This window comes from Manis javanica, chromosome 15 (genome assembly GCF_040802235.1).
Source record: "Manis javanica isolate MJ-LG chromosome 15, MJ_LKY, whole genome shotgun sequence".
NCBI classification, from domain to species: domain Eukaryota; kingdom Metazoa; phylum Chordata; class Mammalia; order Pholidota; family Manidae; genus Manis; species Manis javanica.
Genome location: NC_133170.1, coordinates 37101544 through 37120401, shown reverse-complemented (window position 1 = coordinate 37120401; position 18858 = coordinate 37101544). Strand labels below are relative to the sequence as shown.

Here is an 18858-nt window from a genome sequence, read left to right as displayed (position 1 = left end):
ATTGGCAGGCCAGAAGGGAGTGTGGCATGATACAAAGTGCTGAAAGAAAAGGAAAAAAAAAAAAAAAAAAAAAATCGACAGCCAAGAATACTCTACCCAGGAAGATTATCACTCAGAATTAGAGAGGAGAGATTTTCTCAGGCAAACAAAAGTTAAAGGAGTTCATCACCACAAAATTGACCTTACAAGAAATGTTAAAGGTCTTCTCTACATGGAAAAACACCACATCTAAAAGTAAGAAAATTATGAAAAGAAAAAAATTCCATTGGTAAAAACAAACATAGAAAGGTAGATCAATCACCTAAAAAGCAAGTATGAAATTCAAAAGGCAAAAGTAGTAAAATAAATTATACAAAAAAATTAATCAAGGGATACACAAAGTAAAATGAAAATTATGACATCATATATATATAAAACATAGAGGGGGGAACAATTAAAAAAGTTGTGTTTTGGCTTTTATTCAACATAGTACTGGAGGTGCTGGCCATGGCAATCAGACAACACAAATAATAAAAGGCATCCCAATTGGTAAGGAAGATGTTTAACTGTTACTGTTTGCAGATGACATGATATATTGTACATAAAAAACCCAAAAGAATCCATTCCAAAACTACTAGAACTAAAACTGAATTCAGCCAAGTTGCAGGATACAAAATTAATAAACAGAAATCTGTTGCATCCCTAAATACTAAAGATGAATTAGCAGAAAGAGAAATCAGGAAAAAAACTCCATTTACAATTACATCAAGAAGAATAAAATACCTAGGAATAAACCTAATGAAGGATGTAAAAGACCTATACCCTGAAAACTACAAGACACTCATGAGAGAAATTAAAGACACCAATAAATGCAAATACATCCTGTGCTTATGGATAGAAAGAACTAATATTGTCAAAATGGCCATCCTGCCTAAAGCAATCTACAGATTCAATGCAATCCCTATCAAAATACCAATAGCATTCTTCAACCAACTGCAACAAATAGTTCTAAAATTCATATGGAACCAAAAAGATCCCGAATAGCCAAAGCAATCCTGAGAAGGAAGAACAAAGCGGGGGAATTACACTCCCTGACTTCAAGCTCTTCTACAAAGCCACAGTAATCAAGACAATTTGGTACTGGCACAAGAACAGACCCATGGACCAGGGGAATAGACAAGGGGCCCAGATACAAACCCAAGCATATATGGTCAATTAATATACAACAAAGAAACTATGGACAAACAATGGGAAAATGGAAGCCTCTTCAACAACTGGTGTTAGCAAAACTGGACAGCTATATGCAAGAGAATGAAACCGGATTATTGTCTAACCCCATACACAAAAGTAAACTCAAAATGGATCAAAGACCTGAATGTAAGTCATGAAACGATAAAACTCTTAGAAGAAAACACAGGCAAAAATCTCTTGAATATAAAAGAGCAATTTTTTCCTGAACACATCTCCTCGAGCAAGGGAAACAAAAGCAAAAGTGAACACATGGAACTATATCAAACTAAAAAGCTTCTGTACAGCAAAGGACACCATCAGGAGAACAGAAAGTCACTCTACAGTATGAGAGAGTATATTCATAAATGACATATCCAACAAGGGACTAACATCCAAAAAATATATAAAGAACTCATAAGCCTCAACACCCAAAAAACAAATAACCTGATTATAAAATGGGCAGAGTATCTGAACAGACACTTCTCCAAAGAAGAAATTCAGACAGCCAACAGGCACATGAAAAGATGCTCCACATCACTAATTATCAGGGAAATGCAAATTAAAACCACAATGAGATATTACCTCACACCAGTTAGGTTGGCCAACATCCAAAAGACAAGGAACAACAAATGCTGGTGAGGATGCAGAGAAAGTGAAACACTCCTACACTGCTGGTGGGAATGTAAATTAGTTCAATGATTGTGGAAAGTAATATGGAGATTCCTCAAAAAACTAAACATAGAAATGCCATTTGACCCAGGAATTCCACTCCTAGGAATTTACCCTAAGAATGCAGCAGCCCAGTTTGAAAAAGACATATGCATCCCTATGTTTATCACAGCAGTATTTATAATAGCCAAGAGATAGCCAAGATATGGAAGAAACCTAAGTGTCCATTAGTAGATGAATGGATAAAGAAGATGTGGTATATACACACAATGGAATACTATTCAGCCATAAGAAGAAAACAAATCCTAACATTTGCAACAACATGGGTGGAGCTAGAGGGTATTATGCTCAGTGAAATAAGCCAGGTGGAAAAAGACAAGTACCAAATGATTTCACTTATTGTGGAGTACAACAACAAAGCAAAGCTGAAGGAACAAAACAGCAGCAGGCTCACAGACTCCACGAAAGGACTAGTGCTTACTAAAGAGAAGGGGTTGGGAGGGTGCATTGGTTGGGAGAGAGAAAGGGATTAAGAGAGGATTAAGGAGCATTATGATTAGCACACTTAAATGTATGGGGGGCATGCAGAAGGCAGTACAGCATGGAGAAGACAAGTAATGACTCTATAGCATCTTACTACTCTTACGGACAGCAACTGCAATGCGGTGGGTAAGACTTGATAATATGGGTGAATGATGAAACCACAATGTTGCTCATGTGAAACCTTCATAAGATTGTATATCAATGATACCTTAATTTTAAAAAAAAGTAGTGTTTTAGAATGTTCTTGAAGTTAAGCAACCATCAACCTAATACACACTGCTATATGTATAGGATATTATGGCTTATATATATGAACCTCATGGTAACCAAACCAAACTCCCGTAAAGATACACAAAAAAAAGAGAGAAGGAATCCAAGCATAACACTAAAAAAAGTTTTCAAATTGCAAGGGAAGAGAACAAGAGGAGAAAGGAACAGAGAAGTACTACAGAAACTACAAGAAAACAATAAACAAAATGGCAGCAAGTACATACCTATCAATAATCACTTTAAATGTAAATGAACTAAATGCTCCAAGCAAAAGACATAGGGTGACTGGATAAAGAAACAAGACTCATTTATATGCTGCCTACAAGAGACTCACTTCGGACCTTAAAACACATACAAACTGAAAGTAATGGAAGGGAAAACAATATTCTGCACAAATGTTAAGAAAATAAAAAAGTGAGCAGCAATACATATATCAGACAAAATAGACTTCAAGACAAAGAATATAACAAGAGACAAAGAAGGGTATTACATAATGATAAAGGGATCAGTTCATCAAAAGGACATACCAATGGTAAATATCTATGAACCCAACATAGGAACACCTAGATATATGAAGCAAATATTTTCAGACATAAAGGGAGAAACTAACAGTAATATCATAATAGTAGACTTTAACATTTCACTTAAATCAATGGATAGCTCATCCAGACAGAAAATCAGTAAGGGAACAATGGTGCTGAATGACTCATTAAGCCAGATGGACCTAACAGATACATACAGAGCATTACATCCCAAACAGAACACTCACTTTTTTCAAATGCACACAGAATGTCCTCCAGGATAGACATATTAGGCCACAAAATAAGTCTCAATAAATTTAAGATTGAATTCATTTAAAGCATCTTTTCTAACCACAAAGTACTAAAGTAGAAAAAAATCAATAACAAGAAAAAAAACTGGAAAAAACATAAGAGAAAATAAAAAACACATAGAGAAAAATGAAAACAGAAACACAATGGTTCAAAATCTTTGGGATGAAGCAAAAGCAGTTCTAAGAGAGAAGTTTATAGTGATACAGGCCTACCTCAAGAAAGAAAATCTCAATTAAACAACTTAAGGTCACACCTAAAGGATCTAGAAATAGAACAAAGTCCAAAGCTGGTGGAAGGAAGGAAATAATAAAGATTAGAATGGAAATAAAATAGAGACTAAAAAAACAAAAAACAACAAAAAAGATCAATGAAACTAAGAGCTGTTCTTTAAAAAGATAAACAAAACTGATGGTACCTTTAGCTAGAGTCAAGAAAAAAAGAACTCAAATAAAATAAGAAAAGAAAGAGAAGAAATTACAACTGACAATATAGAAATACAAACAATTATAAGAGATTACTCTGAAAAATTATGTGGCAACAAACTCTAGAAGAAATGGATAAATAGAAACATACAATCTTCCAAGAAAAGAACTTGAATTGGTCATCAAAAACCTCTCAACCAACAAATGTACATGACCAGATGGCTTCACGGTTGAAATATACCAAATATTTACAGAAAACTAAATACCTATCTTTCTCCAACTATACCCCAAAAATAAAGGAAGACTTCCAAATTCATTCTAAAAGACCAGCATTACCCTGATACCAAAACTAAAGACACTATAAAAAAAGAAAACTGTATACAGACCAACATCCCTGCATCCCTGCTGAACAAACCCAAAAATTCTCAACAAAATATTAATAAACTGAATTCAACAAAACATTAAAAGGCTTGCTCACTGAAGTGGGATTTATTCCAGGAGCGCAACATTTGTAAATCAATCAATGTGATACACCATATTAATAAAAGGAAGGGTAAACACATATGATTATGTCAATAGATGCAGAAAAAAACATTTGACAAAATTCAACATCTATTCATGATAAAAACCTCTCAACAGAGTGGGTAGAGAGGGAACATACTTCAACATAACAATGGCTCTGTGTGAAAAACCCACAGCTAGAATCACACTCAATGGTGAAAAGTTGAAAGCTTTTCCTTTCCGATCAGGAGCAAGACGAGGATGTTCATTCTCACTACTCTCATTCAACACAGTATTGGAAGTTCCAGCCACAGCATCAGACAAGAAAAAGAAATAAAAGGCATCCAAACTGGTAGGGAAGAAATAAAACTGTTACTATTTACCAAGGACATGATATTACATATATATAGAAAACCCCAAAGACTCCACCAAGAAACTTATTAGAATAAATGAATTCAGTAAAATTGCAGAACACAAAATCAATAGAGAAATCTGCTGCATTTCTATACACTGAAAACAAACTAGCAGAAGGATAAATTAAGAAAACAATCCCATTTACAGTTACATCAGAAAGAGTAAAATACCTAGGAATAAATTTAACCAAGGAGGTGAAATACCTACAGTCTGAAAACTTTAAGATACTGATGAAAGAAACTGAAGATGACATAAATAAATAGAAAGATTTTTTTCTGCTCATGGATAGGAAGAATGCATATTGTTAAAATGTCCATACTACTTAAAGCAATCTACAGATTCAATGCAATCCCTATCAAAAGACCAGTGGCATTTTTTATTAAACTAAGACAAATAATCCTGAAATTTGCATGGCACCACAACAGACCCCAAAGAACCAAAGCAATCTTGAGAAAGAAGAACAAAGCTGAATCTATTATGCTCCCTGATCTCAAACTATAGTACAAAGCTACAGTAATCAAAACAGTATGGCACTGGCACAAAACAAGACACAAAGATCAATGGAACACAACAGAGAGCCCAGAGGTAAATCACCTTTACTCGGTCAATTAATATATGACAAAGGAGGCAAGAATATACAAGGGGGAAAAGACTTCAATAAATGGTGTCGGGAAAATCAGATAGCTACATACAAAACAATGTAACTGGATCACTTTGTTACACCATACATAAAAATAAACTCAAAATGGATTAAAAACCTAAATATAAGACTTGGAACCATAAAACTCCTAAAAGAAATCATAGGCAATGAACCCTTTGACACTGGCCTTAGCAATTTTTTTCTGGTTATGTCTCTCCCAGGCAAGAGAAACAAAAGCACAATAAACAAGTGGGACTACATCAAACTAAAAAGCTTCTACCATCAGCAAAATGAAGAGGCAACCTACTGAATAGGAGAATATATTTGTAAATGATATAACTGACAAGGGCTTATTATCCAAAATATGTAAAGAACTCATATGACTCAACACCAAAAAAACAAATAATCTGATTTAAAAATAGGCAGAGGACACGAATAGACATTTGTCCAAAGAAGACATACAGATGGCCAACAAAGTACATGAAAAGGTGATCAACATCACTAATCATTAAGGAAATGCAACTCAAAAACACAGTGAGACATCCCCTCACACCCGACTGGCTAGTATCAATGAGACAAGAAATAAAATGTATTGGCAAGATGTGGAGAAAAGAGAACCCTCACACACTACTGATGGGAATTTAAGTTGGTGCAGCCACTACAGAAAGCAGTACGGTGGTTCCTCAAAAAATTAAAAATACAAATGATATGACTCAGTAATTCAGTTACAGGAATTTACCTGAAGAAAACAAAAACACTAATTTGAAAAGATATATGTACTCCTATGTTTACTGCAGCACTACTTACAATAGCCAAGATATAGAAGCAACCTATGTGCCCATCAGTAGATGAATGGACAATGAAGATGCAGTATATATACACAATGGACTATTACTTAGTCATAAAAATGAATGAAACCTTGCTATTTGCGACAACATGGATGGACCTAGAGAGTATGCTAAGTGAATGAGCCAGAGGAAGATAAATGCGTTAAGATTTCACTTACATGTGGAACCTAAAAAACAAAACAAATGGACAAACAGAAACAGACTCATAAATACAGAGAACAAACTGGTGGTTGTCAGAGGGGCAAGGGTGTGAGGACAAACAAAATAGGTGAAGAGGATTAAGGGGTACAAACTTTCAGTTATAAAATAAATAATAGGGAATATAGTCAATAATACTGTTATTATTTTGTAGATTGACAGTTGGTAATTATACTTGTGAGCATTTTGTGATATATATATAATTGTTGAATCACTAATACAGTGGCAACTATACTTCAAAAAAAAATTATTAATGAGAATAATGGTTATCCTTTATTCAGTGTCTTGAAATACTATATTTCCTTCATTTGCTCTGTTTCCTTTTAATATATGAGGAAAACAAAAGGAAAAGAAAACCTGTTACGTGGACCTTACGTACGTTTTGGCTGTGACATCCACATACTGTCCTGGGCGGAAGTGAGCAGCATAAAGAGGAGTACCTTTATGAAAAGAAAACAAAAAATCTGTATGAAATTTGTCAGCCCAGAGAAAACTTCACTGAACATAAACAACATCCATGAAGCTTTCTAGCTTTCCGAAGTCAAAAATGGTAGGAGATTCTTTTCTGTAATTATATAACTATTAAATCATCAATGAACATGTTTAATTGACTACACACAGGCTGAAGATTGTGCCCCAGTATGAGGCAAATGGTGTGGAGTTAGCCGACAGACCAGGGCTGATGGACTTAGGCTGTCAGAGGCCAACGTGGTGCTAGCTGGAATGGGCAATTCCCATGACAAGATAGTGTCGCTGCTAGCAAATACACAAATTTGATGATTCTTGGTTGTTTCAGTGAACAACAATATATAAAATTAAGGTATATTTCCTAATTCATATAAGGAAAATAAAAACAAGAAAATGACTCTGAAAAAGGGCTGGATCAAACCTTTCTTTTATTCACTGGAAGTAAGTTACTAAAAATAGCACTTTAATTGCTTGAACATAGGACCTTTGTACACTGTGTAATGACTGGTGGATATGATTATCCTTATAAAGCCCACACATAGCAGATTTTTGGTGGACTGGTCATTGTTCCAATAAAATATAGTTATTCTACCATGTGCCAAGGTATTTGGAATAGCAAAAAAACTTATTATAGATACCACTAGTTTTATTCGCTAACATTTCCAAAGCTAGTTGTATATAAATAAAATCTCACTTTTAAATGCACAGGCAACATGTTATTTAAGGGGCATTTTTAAGTGAAACCCCTTCACAATATTTTGTTTATATAAAATTAGAATTAACACTCATGAGAACTATTTAATTTGGCAATTAAGCACGAAACATTTATAAGGCTGTAATAATATGCACAGTTAGAAATATAAGACATAGCCCCTGGCCTCAAAAATTTATTATTGGGTGAAGGATGAACAGTATCATTGTCAAATATGAGACTTGTTATTTAAAGAAAAAAGCCAGAACCAATCTAGTACAGAATATAATTGAAAACTAATTTTGTTTGTTTACTCAAAAGTGGGCATCATATATTGTAGGATTTCAGAGGGTAGTATACTTTAAGGTAGTACCTACCCTGGATTTGTATGGGCCAAAAAAAACCTTGAATTAAAAAAATAAGGTAATTGTAACCAAATTTCTATGAAGTTGAACAACCTAAACTGCTGATATTTGACCGTTTTTCACCCACAAAAACAATAACTGTACATGGTTTGAGCTATAGAAATTAATACGGACTTAATTTTTACACTCGTTTAGTTCCATTTACTTTCAAAAAATACTTTTAACTGTAGCTCTTATCAAGACTGACCCTCTGCATTCCAATTAATAGGGCCTATTGCAGTTGTATTTTACTTCAAGAAATTCAGTTCAGATATTAAATAAAAAATCTTAAAACCTCCTTCTACTGTCTACTTGTTAGAACTAAAGTTCAAGAGATCAGGGAGCTTTTCTAAAGTTCAAAAACACCAAAGTGCTGTTAACTGTATGAACTGATATACTCATACTGCCAGATCTTTTTCACATTCCATGGATTAGCTAAAATACTTTGGAATTCTAAATCAGAATCTTTATATTTGAGGTGCTGTGGTTGATCACTTTCCTATTTCAGGGTATATTACCTCAAATTCTTCTATCTCAGAGACTAGCTATTCTTCACTTACTAAAATGTCAGCCTACAAATACTGAACTTCACATTTTGAAAGTCAGTCTATTTACTTGGAAGGGCTTTTCAAATGTGGAGCTCTCTGTGTATTAAAAACAAAAGTGTTCCTCTCTCTTACATGGAAAACAAAGAGTTCTACAGTTCTTTCCATTTAAAAAACAAAAAGACTTGTTTGTCCCTAGTGATTAAATCAGATACAGCTTCATATTTAAAAATAAATGTTTGGGACTTTGTATTGTGGATTCAACTTTACTGAGAGGGCTGACATTAAACAAATCACGTATTTGGGTATTTTTACTTCCCTCCTCTCCCTGGTCTCAGGTTACCTGGCTTAATTACAGCATTATCCGTTACACAAAAGATTTTAACTTTTTGTTTTGGCGGCAGTCCAAGTTCTTGGTAAAATTCCAACACAGATGTAGATTTCTAGAGGAAAAATAGCACATAAAGCAACCCATTAAATACCAAAGGTGGGGTTTAATGTGCAGAGATCTAAACCAAGCTATTAACTCAGGAACAAATCAAAGGGCACTCCATTCCCTTAATGAACAAAGAGTACCCTATTCTGAGTATTTAAGGGCAATGAAATTTTTACTTATAATCCATTACACTGAGGATCCCACCAAGCAGAATAGTGTAGTGCATACATAGTACATGGGGACAGACCTTGGTTCTACAGGAAAATAAAGAGTTGTGCCCATATCTGAAATTTGATTGTGGATTCTAAGTATCAAGAACCCAAATCCTGGAAAATTCAACTGTCTACTTTACAACTGCTGGCAGGCAGCTGGAAGAAACCATTATAGCTCACACTGAAATGTATGACTACACTTCAAAGTGAGTCCCACATGTGGCCTGGCCACCTTACATTTCTCTGGCCTCCTCACACTTTGCAAGGCAACTAGGTCACATCACCTAAAACTCCCAGCACTGTTCCCTCCTCTCCAACTCCGAGCGGACATTGTTTCTAGTTTACTGAAAAAACAGAAGCATCAGGAGGCACTTCTCCATGCTCTTATCACCAAACCAGTCAAACTCCTGCACTGTCATTCTCTCACCCCTCCACACTGCATGGAATACATGGGAGCCTTCAGAAAATGCCAACGCCCAGGGCCCTCTGCTTGGAGGCTACAACCTGTCCTTAGTCGGCAGGCAGGTGTGTTTTTAAAGCACTCCATATACTTCTGACGTGGACAGGGTAGGGATTACAATGGCTGATGAACTGTCTCTACTCTATTAAAAGGCTGTATACTGATTGCCCTCCCTTCTCCCCTAGTCACTGGCTTTACTCCTGAAATTACCCCCACCATCTTCTGAGTCAACAATTTCACCTTAATACAGGGACTTAGAACATGAGTATATAAGATGTCACAATAACTCAAATACTAAATGTGAACCTTTCCTGACCATATAGTCTCCTTTAGCTAATCTATTTCTCCTTACAACAATGCCCCTGAAAATGCTTGTTAAATTGACACACTTCCCATTACCTCAAACCCACCTCAACAGGTGCTTTCAGACCCTAACATTTAATGGAGAAAGTCTTCTCGTCCAGGTCACCAGAGACTTTCATGTGGTCAAATACATTGTTCAATACCCACTTCATTGGCTTTACTGTCAATGTTTGGCACAGGTGAACACTCTCTCCATGAAAGCCTTTCATTTAGCTTCCAGGCCCTGATCTCTTGATTCTTTCACATGCTAATGAACCCACACTTCTAACTTTGATCTCAAATTCTACTTTGAACTACAAATTCGTATGTCCAACAGCCAACTCCTTACCTTACGTTGATGTCACACAGCAACTCGAGTTTAACATGCCTAAGACTGAACTCAACTTCCCGTTCAGAAGCTTGCACTCCTCTAGTCTTCCAAGTCTCAATAAATGGCAACTCCACATTTCTGTTGCTTGGATCAATGATCTGTGGTTTCACCTATGACTCTGTTCTCATATCCCATGTTCCATCCACCAGCAATTCCTGTACACTCTATTTAAAAATGCAACTCACATCAACCATTTCACACCCACACCCCAAACCACCATCTTTTGCTTGGTTATTTCAATAGGCTCCTAACTGGTCTCCAAACTTCCACACTCCCAACCCATGTTCTGCCCAACATTCACAGGTGAGCATTATCCTTTTAAAACTCAAGCTGTATCATGTGTCTGCAATGGCTTCCATCTCATGCAGAATCAAGTCCTAAGTCTTTACTGTACAAGAGTCCATACAGTCTGAATCATCCACTACTCACCTGGCTCACCCAGTTTCAGGAACCAAGCATTCCTTACTAGTCCAAGAACACATTAAACAATGGCCTTAGGTCCTTGGCACATATGTTCCTAGAATGCTTTTCTGCCAGACCTTTGCAGGACTGTTCCCTCACTTTATCCAGGCCTCCATCCAAATATCATCTTACCTTTCCTGATTACTCCTTCTTATCTTTTATACTCCTGATTACCTTTCCTGATTCAAACAGCCCCACCTTTGCCATCTGCAACCCCCTCGGCCTACTTCACTAGTCTTCAAAGCACTTCTCTCCATCTGTCATGATACAAATTTTTAACTGTTTATCTTCCATGCAACAGATTACCTGTTTTATCCCCAATCCCACCAAAATGTAGGCTTCTTGAGAGCAGAGACTTTAGTTGCTGCCATTTCACCAGCTCCTTAAGAGGTCTGCAGTCTGCTTTTCCCTCCACCCCTGCCTTTTTTCTGTAACTATAAATATCCCCAAATAGAAAATATCTTTAACTAAAAGACTTTGTGGACTTCTGATTTCCTTACAATGCCCTGGATCTTTTTTTCTTTAATTCTTAAGATCCCTGATACAGACGCTATGAGACTTGACAAAAAAGTCATCCCACTTTGTATTTTCTGGTGTAATGAATGCCTCTTGCATGAGAATATAGCCAACACAGGAATGTCTATCTCCCTGTAGTTCCTCTCCCTCAGTTTCCCCTCTAATCATGAATAAAGCACCTGTGGTCCCCCACTGAGCCATAGTACCATATGTATATCTGTTGATGCTGTAATCTCCCTCTCACCCCACACCTCCAGAGCACATTAAAAAATCTGTTAAATAGTCCTTGTTCCAGTGATACTTCCTATCCAGATCCCTCCGTGCCACAGCAGACTGCTCCTTTGTCAATGCCACCCCTAGACCTTGCATGCATTTCAACTATGTCCACCCAATCTTACACTTACCTGCCCACATGTCAGTCTGTGGGGCTGGGAGCACCTGGATGGTAGGGACTGTTTTGTTCACTTGTGTCCATAGCTTTAGAGCTAAGCACATTGGCAGGTCAGACCCTGCAGAAGGGGGCTGGGTCTCCTCACATGAACAAGGAGGAGACACAGATGGAGAGCATATGTCTATATGGATGTAAAACCCTGGTCTGTCTTTCCACCCCACTTCCCACTCTTACTGCTGCTGCATCAGCTCCTGACACACAACATTACTGTGTTTGTGGCCTCTCTTTAAGTAGGTATTTAAAAATTGGAAGTCTAAAATAAACATCACCACTTATTCTGAGGGTGAAAAAATTGCAAAAACTAGACTATTATGAAACAAAACCAACAGTAATTTGTAAGGGAAAAAGAACAGCAGCAATTGAAAAACCCTAACCAACTCAATACGAGATTTATAAGAATAACAAAGCATCAGCACCCCTCAATCCAGCGTGTAGGTGCACAGCCAGACTGTCTTGCAGAATACAGTATCTGAAAACACAGCAAACTTCCATTACTTGCTAACTTCATTTAAGCTGCGGATTTGCAAGCTGTTAGCGCCCCTTTGTAACCTACCAAGTAGGTTGCCTTTAGCAGACATGAGAGCACTGGCCTGTAAGCACATCACTCTAATTTTTGGATCAACCCACATCCCTACATCCCTAGGAATCTCCCTGGGGCCCTCCGGTGGGACTGTGAAATAATACTAAGCCACTGTGGTTCAGATGTGCACAAAAGATGGTTTCATACCTCACAGAGTTCCTTTAGAAAGCTATACTTTCCTCCCAGAGTGATCACATAACCCATTCCAGTTATTCTCCATGGGTTTCCTTTCCCACAGGCTGAAATCTAAAATGAATATTCAACACCACTCTGACTAAGGCTGCTGCTTTTCATCTTCAATGATATTCACTTCTCAAGAAAAGCAAACACAGAAATTTGAATTTTAAAATGTGGCTTCCTGAAATTATTCTCCTGACCTACCAAATTCAGATTTATTAAATTTTAGAACAGACTTCAATTTTATCTTTGACATTCACATATTCCACCCGGTGATTTAAAAAGCACATTACTTCATTAATATCAGTTTTTAAGCCTCCTGACATAAAAAATCTTATACTTTTTCAGCACCACAAAATAGACAAGATGAACATCTTGACCTAAGTAACTGTAGACTGAAACATAAAAAGAACAAAGGTAATAATACATCTTGATTATCTTCCAATTTCACCAAAATTGAGTAATTTTTTCAAATCAAAATATCAAAAAAATAAAAATATTTCATATAATTAGGTATCAGTCATGAGGAAAACCAAATGCTCAAGTTGAGTCGAAACCAGCAGCAGTAACAGAGGTGTTTTTGTTCTTGGCTTCCAAATAAATGATTTCAAAAGGCAATTTAAAAGACTGACAGCAGAGTCACACTTGGATAATCCCATCTATGAGGTTGCTTTCCCCCCAACTTCAAAGTTCTCTGCAATTACCCTTCTCACAGTGAAAAGGCTTCTCTGCTCCTAAGATGAACTGATTTAATCAACTTTAAAGGCCACTTAACTTTTATTCAAAAACACTATGTACCACATCAGTTTTTATTGATAAGGTACAAAATTAGCAAAAGCAAAGAAATCTAATTTTTTGGAGTCTAATAAATTCTCTACAGATTAAAAAAACTAACATCTCTAGCACTATTATAAATAAAACTGACTTATTTTTAGAGTGCTTATTTTTTATTTTATATTCATAGGTCTTTTTTTTTAACCCTTTATAATCAATCTACTTTCGGTTTCCCTGAGGTTTACAATATGCAAAAGGAATAATGTATGCCTTTAGTTTAGAAAATGCTCTTCCTTTCTGAAGCAAAATACTTTACTTTTCCCTCCACCACAGCCTTTAAAAAAAAATTGTAAAGCTTCATTTGAATTTTAAATGAATTTTAAAACTTCATTTTCATATCCTACACTGAAGAAAGGTCATTCAAAGGTAGGGCTTTTTCTTAATATTGTAATACATGTCTCTGGAGCTAGAAAATTTTTATTTTGAAGAAGAGCCTTTGTAGCACTTTCTATACTAGAGAAGCAAATAGTTTTAGGAGTTTCTGTGAGTGAGGTAAGTGGACCAAAATCCTCCACAATATAAGAATACAGCACCCAGGAGGCAGAGCCAGGATGGCAGCGTGAGTAGAGCAGTGGAAATCTCCTCCCAAAAACACATAGAGCTATGAAAATATAACAAAGAAAAATCTTCCTAAAATAGAGACCACAGGACACAGGACAACATCCAGACCACATCCACACCTGCAAGAACCCAGCGCCTTGGGAAGGGGGAAAGATACAAGCCCCGGCCGGGCGGGACCCGAGCGCCCCTTCCCCCGGCTCCCGGCGGGTGGAAAGAAACCGGAGCGGTTTTTTTTTTGGCGAGTGCTTTTTGGAAGCCTTAAAGGGACAGGGACCTCATTGCTAGGGAGGTAGGGTGGCGGGACCGGTGAGTGGGTGCCTGGGACCGACGCCTGAGGACAAAGAATATCCCGCATTTTTCCCAGCGGGACCAGTGGGCGGGTGCCTGAGACCGGCGCCTGAGGACGGAGGAAATCGCGCAATTTTCCCCTTTGTTTTTTTTTTCTCTTTTTGGCGAGTGCTTTTTGGAAGCCTTAAAGGGACAGGGACCCCGGAGCTAGGGAGGCAGGGCAGCGGGACTGGTGAGTGGGTGCCTGGGACTGGCGCCTGAGGACAAAGATTATCCTGCGTTTTTCCCTGTGGGACCGGTGGGCGGGTGCCTGAGACCAGCACCTGAGGACGGAGGAAATCGGGCGTTTTTCCCCTTTCTTTTTCTCTTTTTGGCGAGTGCTTTTTGGAAGCCTTAAAGGGACAGGGACCCCGGTGCTAGGGAGGCAGGGCGGCGGGATTGGTGAGCGGGTGCCTGGGACCGGCGCCTGAGGACAAAGAATATCGTGCGTTTTTCCCTGGGGGACTGGTGGGCGGGTGCTTTTTGGAAGCCTTGAAGGGACAGGGACACTGGTGCTAGGGAGACAGGGCAGCAGGACCGGTGAGCGGGTGCCTGGGACCGGCGCCTGAGGACAAAAAAAAAATCGCGTGTTTTTTCCTTTTCTTTCTGTTCCCTCTCTCATTGTTGCTGTTGTTGTTTTGGTTTGGAGAGTGCTTTTTGGAAGTCTTAAAGGGGCAGGACAGGTCACTTAGACCAGAGGCAGGGAATCTGGGGATCCCTGGGCACTCTAAACCACTGGGCAGCAGGGAACACAGAGGCCCCATAGGAAGATAAATAGCCTCCTGGCTGCTCCCCCTCCAATGGGGCTCCACCATTTTGGAGGAGAAGTCCCAACCAGGCCACGCCCACAGCAACAGCGGATATAAACTCCATAGCAACCGGGCAGGAAGTAGAAGCCCTGTCTGCACACAGCTGCCCAGCACAAGCCACTAGAGGTCGCTATTCTCCCAGGAGAGGAAGGCCACAAACCAACAAGAAGGGAAGTTCGAGCCGTCACTCGTCCCAGCTCTGCACACTATCTCTATCACCATGAAAAGGCAAAACTACAGGAAGACAAAGATCACAGAGACAACACCTGAGAAGGAGACAGACCTAACCAGTCCTCCTGAATAAGAATTCAAAATAAAAATCATGAACATGCTGACAGAGATGCAGAGAAAAATGCAAGAGCAATGGGATGAGATGCAGAGATAAAAGCAAGAGCAGTGGGATGAGGTCCGGAAGGAGATCACAGATGTCAGGAAGGAGATCACAGAAGTGAAACAATCCCTGGAAGGATTTATAAGCAGAATGGATAAGATGCAAGAGGCCATTGAAGGAATAGAAGCCAGAGAACAGGAACGTACAGAAGCTGACATAGAGAGAGATAAAAGGATCTCCAGGAATGAAACAACACTAAGAGAACTATGTGACCAAGCCAAAAGGAATAATATTCGTATTATAGGGATACGAGAAGAAGAAGAAAGAGGAAAAGGGACGGAAAGTATCTTGGAAAAAATAATTGCTGAAAACTTCCCCAAACTGGGGGAGGAAATAATCGAACAGACCATGGAATTACACAGAACCCCCAACAGAAAGGATTCAAGGAGAACAACACCAAGACACATAGTAATTAAAATGGCAAGGATCAAGGACAAGGAAAGAGTTTTAAAGGCAGTTAGAGAGAAAAAGGTCACCTATAAAGGAAAACCCATCAGGCTAACATCAGACTTCTCGACAGAAACCCTACCGGCCAGAAGAGAATGCATGATATACTTAATGCAATGAAACAGAAGGGCCTTGAACCAAGGATACTGTATACAGCATGACTATCATTTAAATATGATGGCGGGATTAAACAATTCCCAGACAAGCAAAAGCTGAGGGAATTTGTTTCCCACAAACCACCTCTACAGGGCATCCTACAGGGACTGCTCTAGATGGGAGCACCCCTAAAAAGAGCACAGAACAAAACACACAACATAAGAAGAATGGAGGAGGAGGAATAAGAAGGGAGAGAAGAAAATAATCTCCAGACAGTGTATATAACAGCTCAATAGCGAGCTAAGTTAGGCAGTAAGATACTAAAGAAGCTAACCTTGAACCTTTGGTAACCACAAATCTAAAGCCTGCAATGGCAATAAGTACATATCTCTCAATAGTCACCCTAAATGTAAATGGACTTAATGCACCAATTAAAAGACATAGAGTAAAAGAATGGATAAAAAAGCAAGACCCATCTATATGCTGCTTAGAAGAAACTCACCTTAAACCCAAAGAAAAGCATAGACTAAAAGTCAAGGGATGGAAAAACATATTTCAGGCAAACAACAGTGAGAAGAAAGCAGGGGTTGCAGTACTAATATCAGACAAAATAGACTTCAAAACAAAGAAAGTAACAAGAGATAAAGAAGGATACTACATAATGATAAAGGGCTCAGTCCAACAAGAAGATATAACCATTCTAAATACATATGCACCCAATACAGGAGCACCAGCATATGTGAAGCAAATACTAACAGAACTAAAGAGGGAAATAGACTGCAATGCATTCATTGTAGGAGACTTCAACACACCACTCACCCCAAAGGAGAGATCCACCGGGCAGAAAATAAGTAAGGACACACAGGCACTGAACAACACACTAGAACACATGGACCTAATAGACATCTATAGAACTCTACATCCAAAAGCAACAGGATATACATTCTTCTCAAGTGCACATGGAACATTCTCCAGAATAGACCACATACTAGCTCACAAAAAGAGCCTCAGTAAATTCCAAAATATTGAAATTCTACCAACCAATTTTTCAGACCACAAAGGTATAATAGTAGAAATAAATTCTACAAAGAAAACAAAAAGACTCACAAACACATGGAGGATTAACAACATGCTACTAAATAATCAATGGATAAATGAACAAATCAAAATAGAGATCAAGGAATATATAGAAACAAATGACAACAACAACACTAAGCCCCAACTTCTGTGGGACGCAGCGAAAGCAGTCTTAAGAGGAAAGTATATAGCAATCCAGGCACACTTGAAGAAGGAAGAACAATCCCAAATGAATAGTCTAACTTTACAATTATCAAAACTGGGAAAAGAAGAACAAATGATGCCTAAAGTCAGCAGAAGGAGGGACATAATAAAGATAAGAGAAGAAATAAACAAAATTGAGAAGAATAAAACAGTAGCAAAAATCAACAAAACCAAGAGCTGGTTCTTTGAGAAAATAAACAAAATAGATAAGCCTCTAGCCCAACTTATTAAGAGAAAAAGAGAATCAACACAAATCAACATAATCAGAGAAGAGAATGGAAAAATCACGACAGACTCCACAGAAATACAAAGAATTATTAAAGACTACTATGAAAACCTATATGCCAACAAGCTGGAAAACCTAGAAGAAATGGACAACTTCCTAGAAAAATACAACCTCCCAAGACTGACCAAGGAAGAAACACAAAAGTTAACCAAATCAATTACGAGCAAGGAAATTGAAATGGTAATCAAAAAACTACCCAAGAACAAAACCCCGGGGCCGGACAGATTTACCTCGGAATTTTATCAGACATACAGAGAAGACATAATACCCATTCTCCTTAAAGTGTTTCACAAAATAGAAGAAGAGGGAATACTCCCAAACTCATTCTGTGAAGCCAACATAACCCAAATACCAAAACCAGGCAAAGACCCCACCAAAAAAGAAAATTACAGACCAATATCCCTGATGAATGTAGATGCAAAAATACTCCATAAAATATTAGCAAACAGAATTCAACAGTATATCAAAACGATCATACACCATGACCAAGTGGGGTTCATCCCAGGGATGCAAGGATGGTACAACATTCGAAAATCCATCATCATCATCCACCACATCAACAAAAAGAAAGACAAAAACCACATGAACATCTCCAAAGATGCTGAAAAAGCATTTGACAAAATTCAACATCCATTCATGATAAAAACTCTCAGCAAAATGGGAATAGAGGGCAAGTACCTCAACATAATAAAGGCCATATATGATAAACCCACAGCGAGCATTATACTGAACAGCGAGAAGCTGAAAGCATTTCCTCTGAGATCAGGAACCACACAGGGATGCTCACTCTAACCACTGTTATTTAACATAGTACTGGAGGTCCTAGCCATGGCAATCAGACAAAACAAAGAAATACAAGGAATCCAGATTGGTAAAGAAGAAGTTAAACTGTCACTATTTGCAGATGATATGATACTGTACATAAAAAACCCTAAAGACTCCACTCCAAAACTACTAGAACTGATATCGGAATACAGCAAAGCTGCAGGATACAAAATTAACACACAGAAATCTGTAGCTTTCCTATACACTAACAATGAACCAATAGAAAGAGAAATCAGGAAAACAATTCCATTCACCATTGCATCAAAAAGAATAAAATACCTAGGAATAAACCTAACCAAAGAAGTGAAAGACTTATACT

General features: G+C 37.9%; 1 protein-coding gene across 1 annotated transcript in view; it reads right to left on the bottom strand.

Moving 5' to 3' along the window:
- Positions 1 to 18858, bottom strand: part of MRPL3 (mitochondrial ribosomal protein L3) — a 69891-nt gene that overhangs the window by 32325 nt on the left and 18708 nt on the right. Inside the window, exons 5-6 of the mRNA XM_036992138.2 lie at positions 8999 to 9098; positions 6927 to 6987 (exon numbers count right to left, since the gene is read on the bottom strand). Of these exons, the coding sequence (XP_036848033.1) occupies positions 6927 to 6987; positions 8999 to 9098 (161 nt within the window). The remainder of the gene's footprint in view (positions 1 to 6926; positions 6988 to 8998; positions 9099 to 18858) is intronic.